The 15,722-nt window shown below is 49.1% G+C and overlaps 2 protein-coding genes across 3 annotated transcripts in view; one reads left to right on the forward strand and one right to left on the reverse strand.

Moving 5' to 3' along the window:
* Positions 1–126: 126 nt before the first annotated feature.
* Positions 127–4,466, reverse strand: TMEM170A (transmembrane protein 170A). 2 transcript variants are annotated; one of them, XM_054840737.1, is made up of 3 exons: positions 4,305–4,466; positions 4,023–4,193; positions 127–3,389 (listed from the first exon to the last, which is right to left on the reverse strand). In XM_054840737.1, exons 1-3 carry the CDS (start codon positions 4,420–4,422, stop codon positions 3,259–3,261), a joined length of 420 nt encoding a protein of 139 aa, XP_054696712.1. In that variant the 5' UTR covers positions 4,423–4,466; the 3' UTR covers positions 127–3,258. The 2 variants fall into 2 exon arrangements, with proteins under 2 accessions (XP_054696712.1, XP_054696713.1); XM_054840738.1 differs by having other exon boundaries at positions 3,274–3,389; positions 4,018–4,193; positions 4,305–4,456.
* A 321-nt stretch (positions 4,467–4,787) lies between these two features.
* CFDP1 (craniofacial development protein 1) overlaps positions 4,788–15,722 on the forward strand; it is a 65,335-nt gene continuing 54,400 nt past the window's right edge. The window contains exons 1-4 of the mRNA XM_054841169.1: positions 4,788–4,943; positions 5,012–5,117; positions 5,732–5,960; positions 7,745–7,863. Of these exons, the coding sequence (XP_054697144.1) occupies positions 4,889–4,943; positions 5,012–5,117; positions 5,732–5,960; positions 7,745–7,863 (509 nt within the window). The 5' untranslated portion in view covers positions 4,788–4,888. The remainder of the gene's footprint in view (positions 4,944–5,011; positions 5,118–5,731; positions 5,961–7,744; positions 7,864–15,722) is intronic.

Raw genomic sequence — 15,722 nt, forward strand, 5'->3', positions numbered from 1 at the left:
GACGTTTCCTGGTGCAGATGGCCCCGGGGAGGAGAAACCAGCCCCATGCGAGGCAGGAGCAAGGCTCGTTTCCAAACGCACAACCCAGGCCCCCTTGTCGCCCTGCAAGAGAAACACACAACTCCATTCACCTCGATCTTTACAGAATTTACTGATAATCACCACTAGGATTAGAAGTGTCAGTAGAAAAATAAAATTTACAGAGTTTTCTATCATACAAACATTTGTTCACGACAGCTGCAGTCGTTAGTGAGATGGGAAGTCGGGCGGTACCTAAATCAGACCAGCACAGAGGACGTTCGCACACAGAGAGCAGGGCCATGAGTCTCGGCTCGAGCAGTGACATTTCTCCGGGGCAGGAGACTTCTCTGCGAGGTGTTTCCTTGCCCAACGCTCCTGGCTGGGTTCCCTGGCCAGGGATTCACAGCACTGCCCGGCCCGGGACACATCGGCATTGACATTTTTTGCAAGGTCTTTGCAGTTTTTGGCAAGTTTGAGTGAGCGAAGTCTACCAACACCCGCTGGAAACCGAAGGAATTCCTCCGCTCGCCTCTGGATAAGGAACACAAAGGGAAGACCGAACCGATGCGATGAAAGGGGACAAAACTACCAGGATCTGGTGCATCAACTCAGAACTAGTCCCCCTCCCTATTTGGGCCTGCTTTTACTGGAGAGGGAGGTTGGGAAGGCAGCCAAGGGAGCCGAGGATGCTCTGAGGCGACACGAAGAACTTTTCCCCCAGCACTAACACCTACCAAGACAAGTCAGCAGCTGACTGTTCACCTTTTATGCAAGAATTCCCTGAAAATTTCATGGTGTCTGGGCTCAGAGAGGTGCCACCGGCTCCAACCACTCAACTTCCAAACAGTGGCCAAGCTGCCAACTCTTCAAGTAAAGCAGATCCCCCGCTCAAAACAGACTTGGGTAGAAAACAGGAAGTTCTCGGTTTACGCAGCACCGAATAATTTTATCAAGCAAGGTTTTGGGTTCTTTTCCTTTTTTCTGAGCTTTTAACATGCACGCCTCAGCCCCTTTACTGCATAGGAAGCGTCCTCGCGCCGTGGCACACCGATGACGCGCTTTCCCTGTTGCAATCTGCTTAGTCCTTGCTACTGAGGGATGCCAGGCACCGGGGCGGGGGGAAAGGGGAGCGCGGCAGGTGCTCAGGACACTGGTCTCTAGCGTCACCTGAAAGGCAAAGCCAGACCTGCCCAGTCTAAGTCCCTTGAGGGACTTTTAATCCATCCAGGAAAATGCAGGGTAATTCATGTGAATTAAACCAGGCACACCGGACACGCACTGCGGATGCAGCCATTTGAAATAAGAAGTGGGAAGGGGGAAAAGACATCTAGAGAGATCGTTATTCCTGCAGAAGCGACGAGGGAAGGAGAGGCCCAACCTTCCCCCGGGGGATGCAGCGGTAGGAAGACTGGCTCTCTACAAGCGGCACAGCACACAGGGCACTCCGAAGATCCAGGGTTTAGTATACGTTACACCGCTTGGACCTCACCCATCTAAGGAGAAGGATTCACATTGAAGTCTTTCCTAAAACGCACAGCTTTATTCCCTGAATTAACATGGGCTAAAATTTAGAGTGATCTCAGTAAGTAGCTCCTGAAAAACACCTCTCTCCATCAGCTGTCAACAGGCTGCTCCGGAGAAGTTAGTACGCAGAGAGAAATTCTTTTTCATGATCAACACAGGGCCCTGTTGAGGGTTGTTTCAGCACAGAGGAGATGGGGTTCATGGAAGATAACTGGCCTTATGAAATGCTGCAGGTAAAAAAGGCGACCTGGTTTGGAAACCAAAGGAGTTCAGCAAAAACACAAACAGGATGGGTGTCCTGGGAGGCTGGAGACAGACGGCGCCTTCCCTCCGCAGCCCACACGCCTGTCAGCTGGCGATAAACAAACAAGGAGCACAGCAAAGCCATGGGGCTGGCTACACCACCCGGCCACAGCCTTGGGATTTAACCTCAGCTTCCCCAAGGACCCCAAAAAACCAAGCCCCCAGAAAGCACCCAGCCAGCTACCCCAGAACCCCAGCCGTGTGGCATGCCTCTGACAAGAGAGAGAGGATATGAGAGTTAAAAGTCACTTAAAACCAACTAAACCAACTAATTAGAGACCTTACCACCTGCCAGTAAGGGTTGGTTTGGGGCTACGATCACACAGCTCATCCCTGATGGACCCGGGAATCGCCCGGGCTCTTCCGGGGACCCTCGCGGGCATCCCACCTGCCACGCTGCGGGCTGGACACCGAAAACACCTCGCACTCCCCGTACCCAGGAAGCCCCAAGTCACGACGACCCAGCACAGCCGTGCAGTTCTCACCAGCGCAGTCACCGAAGCAACAGCGCGCCGGATTTTATATAAGCCGGTCGGTGATGTTTACATATCAGCAAAGACACCCAGTTCCGCCACGCCAATGTAAACATGTTCAGCAAGTAAAAGGAGAATGGAGAAGTTTAAAAATACGAGTCTCCTTCAGAGCCTGAGAAGCAGCAGTGCACGCTCACATACACGCCCTGGGATTTCTAGCGGGGCTTTGCCTCTCGGGCAGAAGGTACACAGTGCCTGAGGAGCTTCACCATAATAAAATTCATAAAAATAGCGATCTTTTTTACACCGGTCATTTCCCCTGCCGCAGCATTCATAGTCACAGCTCTTGGCCACAAATTTGCAGTTTTATCCATCTAAAAAGATTTTTCCTTTTGCTGCTCCCAAATTCACCATGACCAAGACTTGGTATTAGAAAGTTGGGGCCAAGAAGAAAACAAATTAAGTTTGTCATTTAAAAAAATTCACATTAAAAGAGCTTCAGGTTCACTGCAAACAAAGCAGCAAGAGGCCAAAGCGTTAAGTGAGCTCTGAAGACATCACATCACTCTGTAGTACTGTTTCTACCCCAGAACAGCCGGTGTCACATTATTTTTGTTGCATCCTGTTGCTACAATTCATCACTGGTAAAAGGTAGGTGGGCCTCCTCCTCCGGAAGCACTTTTCTTATCCTCCAGGGAAATAAAGTTTCACTTGGCACTTAATGTTACCAAAAAGTAACAAAATTCACAATTTTTAGCTTAATTTCAAGCCACCCTGGAGGCAGGAGCAGGCCTTCACATAGCTTTTAACCAGTGGAGAAAGCACATGCCGAGGCAAGCCTTGAGTTTCTCTTCCTCGTGATTTGCTTCAGAGACGGTGCAGGCAGCAGATCCTTCGCTCTTCCATTGATCTGTGATCTCCAGCGCCTGGGGAAGAGCTAGAGAGTGGCTAAAATGCGTAGAAACGAAACCACCACCACGCAGAATGTCTGACCCACTCCTAAAATGAGGGCTTCAAAAGGAATCATTTTTTTCCCCGCAGCTCTGTAAACTCCAGCAATGGCAGCACCTGCGAAGAGGGGAAAAAGCCAAAGCATGAATGCGAGACAGCCACAGTGAGATATACGCTGTTATACCACAGGGGCAAAGGGAGAAGTCTCAGAGGATCCAAGACTCGGGCAGAGAACAGGGGGTTCTGCAGGAGAGGGCCCTGAACCCCTGCGCACCGGCTGGCAGAAATGCCGGCTGGGTTTACTGTGACAAACCTCAGCCAGTAACCAACGCGTGCCGGTGGCAATGGGTAAATCGGTGGGGAAACTCTCCTCAGGCCTCCAGGCAGAGCAGAGGTTGGGGCGGTTTTGGACATACTCTCGTCACAAGATCCTCTGCGCCACAGCCCACAAGCTGCAAATGTCACCCAGTTCCAGGCAAAGACGCCAAACCTGTAAGGGTGTTTCTCCAAGTGCTGAGAAACCTGAAAGCCCACCGGGCTCTGCACCTGACGGGCGTGTTTGGCACCCCCCGACAAAGGGCTCGATGGGTGGGATGGGCTAACTCTTTCAAACATGAGGTGAGAGGGGAATATAACCAAAACATTAATCTCCTCTCTACCCCAGGGAATGCCACGGTTTGACGTGCTCCCAAAGGCAACCTCTGATCGCTACAGAGCCACCCGGTCGATATTTTCGAGCATCTACCGTACTCGTTAGGATGCCGGCGGTAATGGGTCCCACGATGCCCATCAGCAGGAGGCTCACAGACATGAACCTGCCGTACTTGTGATGCCTGAGCGTGAAGAGCGCTAGCAAAGCGGCCGGGACGTGGAAGGAGAGGGAGGAGACCAGGGCCCACAGGAAGACGCCATACCACATCTCTGTGGAGAGAAGGGCCGTGAGGCTGGCTCGGGGCCCGCTGGCCTCCAGCGAGGCCCGCGGAGGCAGCGGGAGGGCCCCGCTCCGAGCAGGCCCCGCAGCAGGGAGGGTACCTGGGAAGGTGGAGAGCGGGCTGGAGTAGGTGGTGGTGCCGTTGCCCACGCGGGGCACCAGGCGGAGGCTGAGGATCTGCTGCAGGAGCCCCCCGCCGCCCGGCTCGCCGCCCTCCATCCCCTCACCGGCCCCGCCGCCATCCGCCGGCTCCTCTTCCGCCCGCCCCCCTTCCGCTCAGTTCCAGCCAATGGGAAGCGTCGAGGGATGACAGGCAAGCTTTCTCACCAACCGTCGCCCGCCAGGGACCGTCCGGGCAGCCGGGCCCCGTCCCCACCCCCGCGCTGCCATGGGAACGGCTGTCGGCCGCAAAGAATGCTGGGAGTTCCCCTCGCAACAAAAGCCCCCGTCGGCGCGGGGGCGGGGCCATCGGCCGGGGCCGGAGCGGCGCTCTAACCCGCTGGCTGTTCTCTCCTCGTTGCTCCCCGTGCTCGGCGCCGCCTCGGAGGCGCAGCCAGCGCCCAATCCGCTAGGGGGCGCCCCGGCACCGGCGGCGACGCTCTGGGCGGCGGCGGCGGGCGCGCGCGAGGAGGAGGCGGAGGCGGCGGGCGTGAGGCGGTAGTGGCGGCGGGGCCGGGCCGGCACCATGTCGGGCTCGGAGGAGTACTCCTCGGCCGAGGACGAAGACTACGTGCCCTCAGGTGAGGGGGGGCGAGCCGGGGTGGCGGCGGCCGGTAGCGGCCCCGGTGCTGATCGGCTGTGCTTGCAGGTGCGGAGTACAGCGAGGACGACGTGAGCGAGCTGGTGCGGGAGGAGGCGGCGGACAGCCCGCGGCCGCCCCGCGGCAGGAGGAGCCCCCGCCGCCCCGCCAGCAGGTACGGCCGCGGGCAGAGCCGCCCCTGGTTGCGCACGGACCGGTATCCCGGGTGAGGAATCCGCCTTAGCTCTGCCCGGCCCGGCTGGCAGCCGCCTCCGCTGGTGCTCGTTCCGCCGGGCGCAGCGCTGAGAGGCCGAGAAATGCTTTTCCTCCATCCGGTGTAGTGTCAGGGCTGAGCTCCTCAGGCTTGAAAGAGACCGTGCCTGGAAACCCTGAAACCCTCCCCCGGAGCCGGTGATTCCCCTTTTAATAAGCCTTTTTTCGGTGCCGCATATACACAGTGTATTTAAAATCGGTTCCTATCTTACCCGAGTTCTCCCCTCGCGGTTCCTGCGCTATCCCAGAGTCCGTTCTCTACTTACAGATCGCCGCACACGCGTGCTAGCCCGCTCCAGGGGCCTGCCTGCCTCAGCCTCGCCGTGCTTTCTGAACAGCATCCTCTCTTTTTAATTAAGTAGCTTCACCCCCAAAATTAGGGAAACCTCCCAGGTAGAATGTCTTAGTGAGAATGTGAAATACTGTGTTGCTTCACCCGTGCTTACAGTTTGGATTTGGAATAGTGTTGCAGCACCTCAGTATATATGTGTATATATATTTGGCTTCTGCTTCCAGGAAGAGGAAGAAAGGAGGCCTCCTGCTAGAGGCAGATGAGAAAGAGGAAGAAAAGGCTCAGCAGAATGAAGAGGAGGAGGAGGAGGAAGTGGATAATGTAGAGCAGGTGGAAAGAAACAGAGAAGAAGAAGAAAAAAGGAAAGAGGATGCTCTTTGGGCCAGTTTCCTTAGTGACGTGGGACAGAAACCCAAAGCGGTGGCTGCCACGCAAGTGACACAAGCTAAGAAGGTAATGGGGGCCTGGCCCTTCACCCAGGGAGTGTGGGAAGGGCCTGAAGCTTTAGAGCGCACAGCGTCAGTTCTAGCTGGTACCAGATATCAGTCAGAGCTGGGAAAAGGCTGGGTTTACCCCCTGCCCTGTCTGTTCTGTAAGCCCCAACATGGGGCAAAACTGTAAACCGGTGGTTTCTTTCCAACTGGGCAGGTCTGTGGTCTGGTGGTGCTGCTTTTGGAGCTGCTTATTAGCATCTCAGAGCATCCCATGGAGCCCTGTTGGCTTCTCTTTCCACTCCTGGATTTTCCTTGTCACGTAGGAGCAGTGCAATGAGCTTTGGTCTGAGCTGTGCTTGTGCTTTTCCTGATGCTCAAATAAAGGGAGACTGTGTGTGTGAGTGGGGAAGCAGAAGAGACCTGTGCTGATATCTCTGTGCCTTGCCCTTCATCCTCTGGAAGATGCTGCATGTTGGGATGGATGTTTGTAACAAGAACGAATCTAGCTTTCTCTAGTTTCCTTTATAAACCCCATTAACACGCTCTTGCTCTCTGTCTGCAGAGGTTTTCTGTAGAGAGAATTCTGTGTGTAATCAGCTATTTAAAAGAATTTGATACTTAATAAAACCAAATGCGTGCATTTGCCTTGCAAAGCCTTTCACATTGAAGGTGGTAGGATAGTAGAAGGTACCAAAACTGACCCTCTGTTCCTAGAATTGTCTTTTTTTTTTTTAGTGGTCAGCCAAAAAAGTATTTTGTAACAAAAGTCTGGACTCTTGAATCAGTGATGCCTGGCGAGTACAGTGTGTGAAGCTTCTTTCTACAACCGTTGGCAGGTTGCAGAACAAGTGTAGTTGTGTAATCTTTGCAACTTTTAGAAGAGGAGTCCTTTCGTCTGAAACCTGCTTCTCTCCACCTCGGTTGTTAGTGGCTGGACAGCTGAAATGGTTACAGGTAGAAATAGAGAGAAGGAGAGAGGAAAAGTTCTCTTCTGAGCAATTCTACTTTTCTGGGCAGATTGCTACAACATGAGTGGTTTTGAAAGTTCCTCCATACCTAGGGTAATTTATGGAGAGGTGCAGTTCCTCTGTTCTCTTTGTGAACTTCTTAATTTGGACTTGAGTTGTCCGCTTGAAGATCTCTGCGGTCTGAGGTGGATTTAGAGGAAGAATGTTGGATTTTGTTTTGATTATTTATAGGGTCTGAGTTTGTTTATGTATGCTGTTAAAAGCTGTAGTTGTGACTGAGTAAATTAAGAGGCGTTGTTGGCAAATAGCTTAATAAAGATGTTTCCCTCTCAAATTAAAGAGACGTTATTGACAAGTAGCTTAATATCTTCAGGGTTCTCTATGAAGATCGGCCTTGCTTTTTCTCCTGATGGGTTGTGTTCTTCCATATTCCTGAGTAAAAATAAACATATTTCTGTGTAATCCACCCAGGCAGCTTTACTGCCTGGTGGTGCTTAGTTTGGGAGAACTGAGCTTTCAGGCTTTTGCTTGCTTTCTGAACCACAGCAGCGTATTCCTGCTCATTCCTACATTTAATTAGAATTACTTCACTTCTCGTTTTGGGTCTGTTTTCATCCTTGATCTCCAATGAGAGCCTGGAACCAAAGTTGGGAATTTCCTTCTGGTGGCAGGGGAATTTTTTTTTCCTTTTTCTTGTCTGTGGGTGACTTGCTTTGACCAGCCAGCCTACATTGCAGTGCTGCCTGAGGTCTGTGTTGGGTCCTTGGCCCCTTGGAGCATTTGGGCCTTGCTCCACAAATGCATTGTTTTGATTTCTCCTTTGTGTGTTACACAGGCTGAAGAAGAGAAGAGTGGGAAAAAACTTCAGGAGAAACCAAAAGAGTCTGAGAAGCCAAAAGATTCAGGAAAAGTGACAATCACCAAAGTGTTTGATTTTGCTGGTGAGGAAGTCAGGTAAGCTGGCAGATGTGACGTGTCTACTGCGGGCTCGGAGCAAACTGGGTGCTGTTCTCCTGCTGGCAGGCTGGAGGTGTGCTGTGAAGCACGGTGTGTCTTTTCCTTTTTCCTTTATGCTTTTTTTTTAATCACGGGCATGTACAGACCTCAGGGAAAATGAGGCCAAGATTTTCCTGTCTGAGAGCTGCAGAGAATCCTTATATGCAGACTTCAGTCTTCGCTCAACTTCAAAATATGCCTGTAATAAATTCACTTAGGCTTCCTCATCAGCACAGTGTTTAAAATGGTTGGCAAAGCTTCCGGGTGACACTGCCACTGTGAAGGTTGAGACGAGAGAACCGCGTATGGTAATGCATTTTATTCCCTCAGTCTAATCCAAGCCCTGTGCTGGGGGCAAGATATTTGCTGGCACTTTCCCTGGTGATGTGCACAATCCACTACAAAGATCTGCAGACAATAAGAGGTGTCTTACGGACTAATAGCTGAGTGCTTTTACCCCTGAAACAGCTGCAACAAAGGCAATGGGCTAGGTAAAATCGTCCTTTAGGCTGAGTTTGGCTGCAAGATGCCTCTCAGGATGCGCCGCAAAAAGGAAGCGGCATTTTATAAATGCGTCAGACCAGAACTGAGGGGCCTGGGTGAACACACTTGAAATCTGAATGCACTGTGACCTTGTGGTTATTACCACGGTGTATCTTTTTTTTTTTAACGTGTAGCTGTAAACCTGGGTTTGTCAGATGAGAATTTCGCCTCTATTATGTGTGACAGCAGAGGGCAGCAGTTCCCAGCAATAACACCCACGCTGCCTAAATCCGGAGGAGGAAGCCGAGAGCTGGGGCTTCTGCTGCTCTTGCTTTTCAAGTCAGCACTGCTGTCTGAGCTGTTTGAAAAATCTGAGGGGAGCCATGAGTCATAGTAGTGGCTTTCCTAGTTCCCTGCACAATCCGGGCTGTAGGAACACCCTTCATTCACTGGAGAAATGACAAAGAACTGTACACTGCAGCTTTTCTGAGAGAGTGTATCTGTCATAGCCTTTCTACGAAGGAAGGGCTAAGTCTTCCCTGTGGAGAGATAAAAATCTGTAGCAGAATTACAGACAGAAATTTCATCTTCCGATGCACACTCCCCTCCTCAGCAGCCAGCTTATTTGTCCCCAATTTTCCTGTTGTTTTTTCTTCTGATTCAAACGCGATGTCCCGCCAGGTGAGAACAGATGAAGCTATAGGATCGCAGGGCTGTTGCACAAAAACTTGTTGGGTTCTGACATATCGTCAGATGGCGTACGGCAGAACTGCGTTCCTGGTGCTTTGGGGTTGCATGAAATCAGCATGCAATCTTATTTGGAGTCTGGACATGTCCGTCTGTAGGTGTCATGTCCGAACAGGAGCAGAGAAGCGTATCGTTTGAAGGAGGGGGTTGATTTACAAAGAAGCTTGCCTTGTAGGCTTACTTCAGAACATGAGTCTTCCACTTGTGGAAAGGAATTTTTTGGGTGCAATTTTTTTGTGAAGTAGGACTCTCTAAAGTATGTCTGCCTCAAAGCTTTTTGTTTACCTGTCTCTATGAAAAGAAGCCCCAGATAATTATGATTTAAGTGTAGAGTTACTCAGGTGTGGGTCTGATTCTGGCATTCTAGATTTTGTGTGGTGGTTACAGGTTAGCTTTACCAGCGCTGCTCCTGCTTTTATTGGTTACGTTAGTTGGAAGGGTCGGGGAAACTTTCTCTGTCCCTCAAAAAGCGGCTTCTCTTATGTGAACAGAACTTGTTTAGGGCTCCTAAGATGCTGAGGTTGTGCTTTTGACATCAGTATCTTATCTGTAAGTTTTTTTAATAGCTACAGTAAGTAAAGCTTCCAAGTTAGATAAAGGCATATTATTCTGCACTGGTTGCTTTTCTGGTGTCCTTTGTACTGCTCAGTACTGTTTCCCTTGTGATTCTTACAAATTTCTACTAATTTTTTATCAAATGGGCAGAAGGTGGAGCCTGGGCGACAATGAGATTGTAATCCTGCAAACCACCGAGGCTAATGGATTTTTTTTGTTTACAGCAGCCGTTGCATCAACAGGTTACAGAGCCAGCAACAGAAAGTTTGCAGCGAGGTCTGGAGGACTGTTTTTTGCTGGTGCCAGAGTTACAACACGCTACTTTCTTCAGCTCTCTGATAACAGAAAAATCCTTCAATGCTTTTTGTCCCCTGGACTTTTGTGATATTCAAAGCTGAAGCTTTTGTGTTGTTTGCTACATCTTGCATCTCTAAATGTGTTACGCTGTTAGCTGTGGGTAGGATATGAGAAGTTATGGCTGCTTACAGCTACTGGTACTTTCCTGTGAGGGTCAGAGGGCCGCTTTTTCTGTAGAATAGCGGGAGATTGTCTTTGCAGGGCCCTAATGTCTGCAAATGCTCTGAATACCAAACGCTGACTTCCTTGCCTGGGGAAGCAGCTGGCAAATTGTTGGCTACAAAGGCCAACACGCTGTAGTTGTGTGTGTGCGTTTCTGGACTGAAAGAACTGAAACGAGAGGGCTGTGTCTGCTATTTTCCTTTCTAAATGGTTTGAGGCTACTTTTGAGTGTCGCTCTTTTGAAAGCTTGAGAAGGATTTAGATCAGTATTTAAGTACTGATAGATTCAGGGCACAAATTTCGACAGTCTGCTCACTGAAGCTCTTAAGAGAAGATAATTTACCCCTGATCTCATGTTGCAGAACAACTTATTTTCTCCTGTAAGAAGACGGTATAATCTCTCTTGCATGGTTGGAGTAGCAGAAGTCTCTTGAAAGAAACCTCCAGCTACAGGGCTATACTAGAATAGTGAAAGACCTTCCTCTTTAAGCTGTCAGCTCTCCTATATTTTGTTGTTGGACTTAATGTCCATTTTGATTAGTCTGTGCTTGTATTGGTTGCTAATGCTGAACTTTAGGTTCAGAGTATTACAAATTACCAATTACCAAATAAAGATTTACATTTAGTGGCTTTTAATTTTATAAAATACATTAATTAATATTACCGTGTAAAACCAAAGCTGTTGAATTCTGGAACCAGAAACAATCTTTAACTGATTTCTGTGTTTTCCAGTTGTGGCTGTTCTGTCTGTTTTTCATTCCTCCCTGGTGCTAAACAGATGAGGAGCAGCAGGTGACTGTCACCCAAATGGCTGTAACTGTGGGCAGTGGGAGCAATTTGCAAAGGCAGTTCAGTATCTAAATGGAAGTTCGAGTCATCTCTTGCTGGCAGAGTAGATTGAAGCCCCTTTGAAGCCTCTGGTTTATGAGCTTGCCTCGGGATGCAGGACGTGTGGTTGCATTAATAGGGAATTGCATCCCTGGTGCCAGGCTTTATCTGGTGCAAAATATAATTGCTGTATGATCAGGCTTGTTTTCTCTTTGGTAGTCCAAGCTACTTTGGCCCTTGGCTTTCTTTAAAATACGCTGCAGTGCCCAGCGTATCAAAATTGTTCTTCTGTGCTTTTCCACGTAAGTCAACTTTGTGTTCATCCAGGACTGCAGTAAGTCCAAGTAAGGGACTCAAAACTAAAATCTTCTTATTTCTGTGCATATGTGCTTTGTTAGTGTGGTTTAAATCCAAAGCTTTTCTCACTCGGGTTATTCTTCTGATGGGACTGCTTTTCTGGTGCTGCAGAGTTGCCGTGCTGTACTGATAGTGTTGTGCTGTGCTGGCAGAACTGTGGCTTGTGCTGCTTCAGTGACCCTCGCCCGCTTCCCCGTGTGTGTGAACAAAGCAGCCAAGCCACAGCAAGGCCATAGTAGGGCTCCAATCTCCATCTGTCAATGGGGAGAGCCCTGCTCTTTTCCTGAAACCTGGCAAGACGTTCCTCTCACAGCTCCCTTTGCTTTCCCACAAGGCTGTCTTCTCCAGGAGTGTCAGTATGGGATCCAGAAAGACTCCCAGCAAGCTGGGCAATGGCCTCAGACCCTGCGCTGCGCTCCCCTCCTGCCCCGTCCGCACCGCTGGTAGGTGGCAAATAGCTAACTTCTCGGAGGCAACTGCTCCTGACTCCTGGAGGACTTGCAGATTAGATTTTGCGTTAACCCTTGAGCTTTTTTTTCTTGAGCTTCTTTACCGTGCTTGCACACTTTGGACCTGTTTCTTTCAGCACTCTCACGTGTCTGGCAGGTGTTCTGTGATGTAATTCCTGGCTTCTCGCCGCATCTGAGGCCAGAATTGTCATGCTAGCTGCATGGCCGCTGGCAGCACGCTGGGCCTGGATCCATGTAGAAATGTTTCAGGAAGAGGTTTCAAAATCTCCTCTCCATGTCTGCAGCGTGAGCTCCCTTCTGCTGTCTAGGTGCTGGGATAAGTGAGTGCAAAGATCCAGCCGGTACTTTCTTGCACGCTGCGTGTCTTCCTCCTGCTGAGCAGCTGATAAGTGCTGAAGGCATCATTCTTACTGCTGTGTCAGAAATTGCCAGACCACAGGGCCCTGAACCTGAAACATTTACAGGCAGGGGGCTGGGGGTTTACCGTGGACCTTGCATAACAGTTTATTGTTTGTCCGGTGAATTCTTTGGTTACTTTCATATTTGAAGGCTGAGCAGATGGCTGAGATTTTGCTGAGTTTGACTGAAGCTCATCTTTTCAGGTTGAGCTCAGTAATCTTTATCTGCTTCTTAAGTGCCTGTTTCCTGATTAATTCAGGCTGCTTCTAAAAGTATTCTTTAGTGTTTGCCTGATTAAAGCTTACTGTTGCTTTGAAATTTGGTGCTGGAATGCCCACGTTTGGGGCAGCAAGCCCTGCACAGTGCTCTCACTGGGAGAGCTCTCGGCTTAAATTCACAGCTGTAAAAATCACCTGGCTTACGGTAGTCTTTTTTCCTTGCTCCAAGGGACAGATGATGACCCAATTCCATGGATATTGTTTGCTTTTTAGGATTGCTTGTAATAAGGCATTCAGTCCAGAGGTATATACAAAGGAGCAGAAAGCTCTCTGATGTGTTTGAAGTCCTTGAAGGCTTTACAGATGTAAAGAGGGAAAATCCTTAGCTTTCCTACAGAACTTTCTGTCTGTGTATCTCAAAGCACTTTTTAAAGAAGTGTTGTTATTCCCCATTTGGGAATATGAAAACTGAGGCACGCCAGGGCTGATGACATCCACTGATTCACCGGAGCTCCTGGATTTCACGGCTCAGGATACCCGGGGGTCCAGCCTTCACTCGTGCGTTCCATGTACCAGATAAAACGAGGAAGCGCCAGGTACCAAACGTACTGGGCAATAAGCAGCATCATGCTGAGTATGTGATTTGAAAGTTCATACAGTTCTGTAGAAGGAACTGGGGAAACTCATGTCAGAAAAATTTGTTTGGGCTGTTATACGTGAGACGTGAACTCCATCTCTGGATAAGAGCTCCCTGCTGTTGACTGTCTTAGGAGACCAGATTCGTGACTTGGAATAGCCTCTGCTCTGCAGCAGTATCACTGCTTTTATTTGTGTGTCCACCGTGCTGCGGGGAAACAAGTTGTGCTGGCTACGTGTGCTGAGCAGAGTTGAGAGACAGCTTGTATTCTAGGTTAGGGAAGATGATGGTTCACAGTGCGGCTGTTGCATCTTGAAAGCAAAATACAAAGCTTTAAAGAGGTACGTGAAGTATCTGATTAATAACCAAACAGTTATAAACTTAAATCATTGCAGTAATTACTGGGGTTTGTACTGGCTGAGGTTGATATTTCATCTGCCACAGTTGAAGTGTGGGGTGAAAAAGAACCTGATTTTCACCTGTTGCTGTTTGTAAATGGTTATCATCTAGGATGTTCCTGGAAAAAAAACCTCATTAGTCATTCTGTGTTGCTGCTTCACAGGTTTTCAGCCTACCTTAAGTATTCAAGGAAAAAAAGGATTATTCAGAGGAGATTGTTCTTAAGTTGGAACTTAAGGACCTTAAGCTGGACCTTTAAGTTGGATCACTGGGTTTTGGTGGTGAAATTCATGACCTTGTGAGCAGGAGCAGCAAAGGTGAAGTGAGGTGGCTGAGGGCAGGTTCTTGTCAGGAGGCTTGCCTGTGCTAATAAAAGCCCTTTCTCGGCCAACAGCACAGATCTCCTTTGTACAAGAATGCTGTTGAAGATGGGAATTGTGTGGGCAGGGCTACAGGCCATGTCCAAAGTTTCTTGTCCTCGAGGCTACCATATCCTTTAAGTTAGGCCTGGTTGAGTGGGGTGGTGAGGTCTGGGCCCAGTCTGTGGTGTTAGGTGGGCTGCTGGACTCTTCCCCTTGGTGACGTGCTGAGGAGAGCTGTGCAGAGCTGGTTAATGACTGATTTATTCCCTCACAGCAAGGAGAAGTGCTGACCTGTGCGCAGCAGAGCTGAGGTTATAATTCGGTTCTCTGCAGTTGTACAGTGCTGCTTCCTGGGGATGTCTTGATGCTGTCTCTCATTACTGAAATATTGGTTTTCTTTTTTTTAATCTCAGCTCATCTGTGTGCTTGTTGAATAGAGGAACGGCACTGATGTCCTAGACTGCTCAGTTTCTAACCCCAGATCTGCTGTCCTCTTCCAGAACTTCAGGCCCTTGGTCCCCACCCTTTTCAGGAGAGAGCAGGTGGAAATGGCTGCAGGAGAAGCAGATCAGACGTCTGAGGACAGCTCAAGCTTTCCAAAGTCCTTGTTCAGCCTCTGATTTCCTTCTCAGTGGCTGTGATGTCCTCTCTGGTCCTTAGATGACAACTGATACTGACCAAATGTGACAAAGTCAGGAAACAAAGGGACCGTAAGCCAAGGAGTTTGGGAGACTACCTCTTATTTTATTGCTTTGCTTTGAAGGCAGTTAAGGTAGCTGTCTGAGCAATAGCCACTGCTTCTGCTACTTCCTGGCAAGCATTGAGCAGGAGTGGGGAGAATGCTGAGGCTGATAGAGTTAATGTATTTCAAGGGGAAAAAAAGAGCAGGGAATTTACTCCCACAAGTCTCAAGATTTAGAGCTGGCACAGAGAGCAATTTTAAAAACGTGTAATTGTCCATCTGCGTTCTTGCTCTGTGGTCTCAGCATGATTCAGTCAGATGTGTTAGGCTAATTAGCACTGAGAGAACATGTAATACCATTAACTCTCTCCTTACCTTGCGGTGCTTTTCAGGAGACTCAGTGGATGAATAATAGCAAGGGGTTGGCAGCACGCTCACGCTTCTTGCTGGGTGTGAATCTTGGTCGTTTGTTTTGTGCTCATGGGGTTTTGCACAATACAAAATGCTCTTACTGATGTTGTAGGTAGCATGGTGCATGTCAGATCAAGGCTGATATGTGTGATATGTTCCATATGTGCTTTTTTTTTTTGCAAAAGCCTTTGCTGTGTTGCTTAAGCAGGTGAGCACTACCAGAATTCGTGACCTGAAGCCTTATATTTGGAAAGCCTTGCCTCTTTTCCAGGTGGATAGCATGTGATACACAGCTTCCACCAGATGAGGTGATGGGTCTTGTCAGATTAGATACGGAAGACAATGAACTGAACAAATAGGGGTGGAGGAAGATACCACTCACCGTATTTTGGTGTGCTTCTTGCAATGGCTTTGCAGTAGCAAGGAAGTGTTAGGAAAAGTAAGACAAATTAATTTCAGTAACCCCTTGAAAAGCTGCTCCAAAGCCCAGCCTCTCTGAGGACTTCTGTTTTGTGTTGATGAACAGTGATGCTAGATGTTCATAGGGTTTCATCCTCAGCGCTCCTTGGCTAAGGAGTTCTAGAGAAATCTGTTCTAGGCTCTTACCAGTGACATACCGCTTCCTCAATGAAGAAACAGTTTTGCACAGTGCAAAAACCTTGGCTTTTAAGATTTTTCCAGAACTTTAATCTGAGCAGTAGGAACCTGGGGATGATGCCTTGGGACTGTAAGACAAATCAAACCACCCTG

This window comes from Grus americana, chromosome 13 (genome assembly GCF_028858705.1).
Source record: "Grus americana isolate bGruAme1 chromosome 13, bGruAme1.mat, whole genome shotgun sequence".
In the NCBI taxonomy this organism is placed as follows: domain Eukaryota; kingdom Metazoa; phylum Chordata; class Aves; order Gruiformes; family Gruidae; genus Grus; species Grus americana.